Here is a 4,878-nt window from a genome sequence, read left to right on the forward strand (position 1 = left end):
TTTTTTTGTGTGTGTGGGGGGGGGTATTATTTTATTGTTTTTATTATTAGTACTTCAATAACATTATAGTAATCATGGTGTTGATAATAATAACAGTATTGACTTTAATAGCATGGGATAAAAAGAAGAATCAGTGAATGGGGAAATCAGGCATTGTCACTAGGGCCTTCAAATTGACTCCTTGGTGAATGAGCATGTGTGTGGGTGAGACACTCACACACACACACACACACACACACACACACACACACACACACACACACACACACACACACACACACACACACACACACTCTCTCTCTCTCTCTCTCTCTCTCTCTCTCTCTCTCTGTCTCTCTCTCTCTCTCTCTCCATCTGTCTCTCTCTCTCTCTCTCTCTCCATCCTCTCTCTCTCTCTCTCTCTCTCTCTCTCTCTCCATCTGTCTCTCTCTCTCTCTCTCTCCATCTGTCTCTCTTCTCTCTCTTCTCTCTCTCTCATCTGTCCTCTCTCTCTCTCTTCTCTCTCCATCTGTCTCTCTCTCTCTCCTCTCCATCTGTCTCTCTCTCTCTCCTCCTCTCCCCTCCCCTCCGTCTCCCCTCTTCCATCTCTCTCTCTCTCTCCTCTCTCTCTCTCTCTCTCTCTCCATCTGTCTCTCTTCTCCTCTCTCCATCTCTCTCTCTCTCTCTCTCTCTCTCTCTCTCTCTCTCTCTCTCTCTCTCTCTCTACACACCACACACACACACACACACACACACACACACACACACACACACACACACACACACACACACACACACACACACACACACACACACACACACACTAACACACTAACACACACACACACAACACACACACACACACACACACACACACACACACACCACACACACACTCACTCACACTCATTTTTGCTCATGTACTCACACTCTTTCTTTTTTTCTTCTTCTTCTTTCTTTATTTTCATTCTAATTATTCATTGTTCCCTTTTATATACTGTAGTGTATAAACTCATCAGCTGTTGAAGTTGTTACCCCCTCACCATGATAGATTTTGGTGGAGGAAACTATTTTGTTTTTTGTTTTTTTTTAATGACAGGAAATAGCTGACAAGGAGATTGCAGCCTTGCCAACAAACTCAAGCATAACCCGCCTGCACAAGCGTTGTGCCCTTACCTCTCGGCCACGTGGCCTGGTGACCAGGTATGTACTCCTATGCTATATTTACTCGCATTTAAGATTTCATCTCTTTAACACAAGAAAGGTAAAGGACAGTGTAATGCTTGCATTGAAGAAGGAAATATTTTATTTTGAACTGAGAGTATGGACTGGACAAGAAATTTGGAATTCTTTACTTCTTGGGTAAAAAGTGAAAATGGGGTGTGGACTTTGGTAAGCTATCTCTCCTCTCTTCACCCTATATTTCTCCTTTATTCCTCTGCTTCCCCCTTCCCTTCATCTATGTCTCCTGTACAATCCCAGTACCAGCATTTCTTGGATGTACTATTTTCTTACACCTTCTCTTATGCTGTTGATAAATTTTGACTGGCAGTTCACTTTTCTTTGTCCTTGTCACCATTACCATTAATTTGTAGAAGTCTGTATTGCATGCTACAGAATACCAAACCTCAGAAATGCTCGGCACATCACGCACCTTTTTGCTCTCCCTCAGATGGCGTCTCTCCCGTATAGTATGGCGCCATGAAGCTGATTATAATAAACTTTCGGGAGTGCAGCGGGCCATGTGGTGAGCGACTGGGTGCTATATTGTGGGAGCTGATAATTGTCATACCATTGACACTACTAAACCATGGTGAAGTTTGTTTATATGTACTTCCCACCTGTTTGATTTTCATTGGTTTTACAATATTTTTTTTGTCTACAGTGCACACTATATGAGACCATTATCCCTTGCTGAACTCAGATTAACATTTTTTTTGTGGATGAATGTAAGTTAGTTTTATACACTGTAACTTATAAATGACACCACTTTTTATTTAAGTTTTTATAAAACTTCATGCATGGAATATCAACTGTACATATTTTGAATACTGTAATAAATTTGTTGAACTCTTCATATATTCTATAAAAACTAGATGCATAACCTTTCCTTTCATTATACCTCTGAGTACTATTCCCCTGAGTATTTACAAGAATAAAAAGAAACCAGTTACAGCAGAAATAACAAGTATACCTCCATGTAAGTTCACAAGAAAAGATGGTATTTGCTTAAAAACATGCAGTATTTATTGAGAGAATGTCTTGTATGAGGGTTGGAATTGAGACTGAAACACATTTTTTTCAACAGAATGCAATTTTAGTGAGTTCCTCACCCATCCTGTGGAGTGTGCAGTCACCCATTTTGATCCCACCCCATCATGCTCAGTAAATCACCCCAAAAAATTATATATATATATATATATATATATATATATATATAGTATCATTATATAATATATAATAAAAATAATATAATATATACATATAATATATATATATATATATATATATATATAGTCATATTTAATTTATTTTTTTTTTTTTTTTTTTTTTATTTTTTTTTAAGATGAAGTATAAAGGGTATCATGTCAGTAAAGAGAGAAAAAAAGAAAGAAAAAAAGAACAAAAAAAAGGTAATAAATAAACAAACTTAGCACAGCCTGTGCTCCCAAAGCTCCCCTGCCTAAGTTGTGCCTTGCACTCCACGGCTTTATCAAATTAGTGTTTAACGGCTGGTGACATGCACCCGTGTTCCTGCAGAATGGAGAGAGATTTATTTTTAACTCTCACATTATTATTATTATTATTGTTGTTACTATTACATTGATTTAATTTTTTACTATTATTATTATACTATTATCATTGTTATTATTATTATTATTGTTATTATTAATTTCACTTATCATTATCATTATTATTATTATTATTATTATTATTATTATTATTATTATTATTGTTGTTATTGCTATTGTTATCATTATTGTTATTGTTATTACTTTATTATTACAATTGATACTGATATTTTATTGCAGCAACTCATCACCTATGTTATTTTATTAGTTCAGTATTTTCTTCTTTTTTATCCATTTTAATCTTTAATTATTAATGTTATTATTATTGTCATTATCATCATTGTTAATAGCAGTAGTAGTAGTAAGAGAAATAGTAAGAGTAGTGGTTGTATTAATATTATTTTTGTTGTTGTTATTATTGCTATTGCTATCATTATTGTTATTGGTTTTACTTTATTAAGAATAGTAGTAGTGTAGCATTATATTATATTATGGGTTATATTCATATTTTTTCTTGTGATTACTCTAATTAAATTTTTTATCATTATTTTTTATATTTATTATCATTATTATTATTTGATTCAGTTTGATTTGATAAAAAATGTCTTAGTATTTTGTGTGTGTGTGTGGGGGGGGGATTGCTCTTTAAATTTTTGTTCTTATCACTTTTTTGGTTGTTATGCCAATACTTTGTTGTGTTGTTGTTGTTATTATTTTTTTTATTATTATTATTATTTTTATGGGTGTTGTTATTAGTTATCATTTTTATCATAAGTGTTTAAATCATTATTATTATTGTTTTGATTATCATCATTATTATTGTTATTATTGTTAATATTATTATTATTATTATTATTATTATTGTTATAAATAGAATTGTGATAAAGAGTATTTTAATGGTATTTTATTTTTATTACTATTATTATCATTATTTTTATTAAGAATAATAATATTTTATTTTTATGATGATGATGATTATTATTATTATTATTATTATTATTATTATTATTATTATTATTATCGTCATCGTCATCGTCATCGTCATCGTCATCGTCATCGTCATTGTCATTATTATGTTGTTATTATTTTTACTCTACTACTACTCATATTCACTACAGTTACTGTATGCTTTAACCTATTATTGTTATTGTTGGTTTTATTGTTAATAATGTTATTATTATTAGTTATTTAATTTTATTATGAATATTATTACTGTTGTTATTATTAATAAGAGTTATTATAATCACTATGAATTTAATTTTTTTCTTCTTATTTTTTTTGTTATTATTATGATCGTCATCATTATCATTATTAGTATTATATTATTATATTATTGTTGTTATACTTGTTTTTGTCTATGTTTTTAATTTTAAAGTCATCACTAGATGAGCTATTCAAATTACTATCATTTGTGGTTATCATTATAGCAATCATATACTACATATATTGATATTTTAACATTATCTTTTATTGCTGTTGTGCAAGACTTCAAAGAATTTAGATCTTTAGAAATAGATCTGAGAAAATAAACTATTTTACACATGCTGGAAGTGAATAAGAGTATAGACTATGGGTGAAATATAAGGTGTCCATTGCCTGTTATAATAGGTTTGTGGGTTGGTAATACATGGAGAATAGTAGAAATTTTGAAGTACCTTTAAAAAGTGACTAGTTTATGTCCAGATTAATGTGGATTTACTGGTACCTGATTTTATTTTTTATACTAAAGCTAAAACCCTCAATGGACAGAGTTCAGTGTGTCCAAAAAAAAATAATGTAATTAATAAAATAAACATCATTGCAATCTGCCACTTATCAAACTGCCATACCCAACCTGTCATCAGTCATCCACTACCTGCCAAGTGCATAAGAAAATGAGTATTGCATTGCATTTGTGAGAAAATGAATGTTATTGTGATGATGATAGTAATTCCAGAGGATCTTTTTTTTTTATTGCTTTTCATAATAAGAAGAAAGTAGCATCATGAGTTTATGATAACGCCAAACAATATCCTGCATCTTAATGGACTTTGGACTTTTTTCATTATGTTGGTGGAGATCCGTGACAGGTGTTTTAAGGACTTTGTTCATTAATGAATACGTGATT

The 4,878-nt window shown here is 31.5% G+C and overlaps 1 protein-coding gene across 1 annotated transcript in view; it reads left to right on the top strand.

Annotated features, from left to right (window-relative positions):
- The window catches only part of LOC119595526 (28S ribosomal protein S14, mitochondrial-like), a 16,941-nt gene extending 14,885 nt beyond the window's left edge, over positions 1-2,056 (top strand). Inside the window, exons 3-4 of the mRNA XM_037944650.1 lie at positions 1,079-1,182; positions 1,652-2,056. Of these exons, the coding sequence (XP_037800578.1) occupies positions 1,079-1,182; positions 1,652-1,730 (183 nt within the window). The 3' untranslated portion in view covers positions 1,731-2,056. The remainder of the gene's footprint in view (positions 1-1,078; positions 1,183-1,651) is intronic.
- The last annotated feature ends 2,822 nt before the right edge of the window (positions 2,057-4,878 follow it).

Source organism: Penaeus monodon, chromosome 3, assembly GCF_015228065.2.
Source record: "Penaeus monodon isolate SGIC_2016 chromosome 3, NSTDA_Pmon_1, whole genome shotgun sequence".
Lineage (NCBI taxonomy): Eukaryota > Metazoa > Arthropoda > Malacostraca > Decapoda > Penaeidae > Penaeus > Penaeus monodon.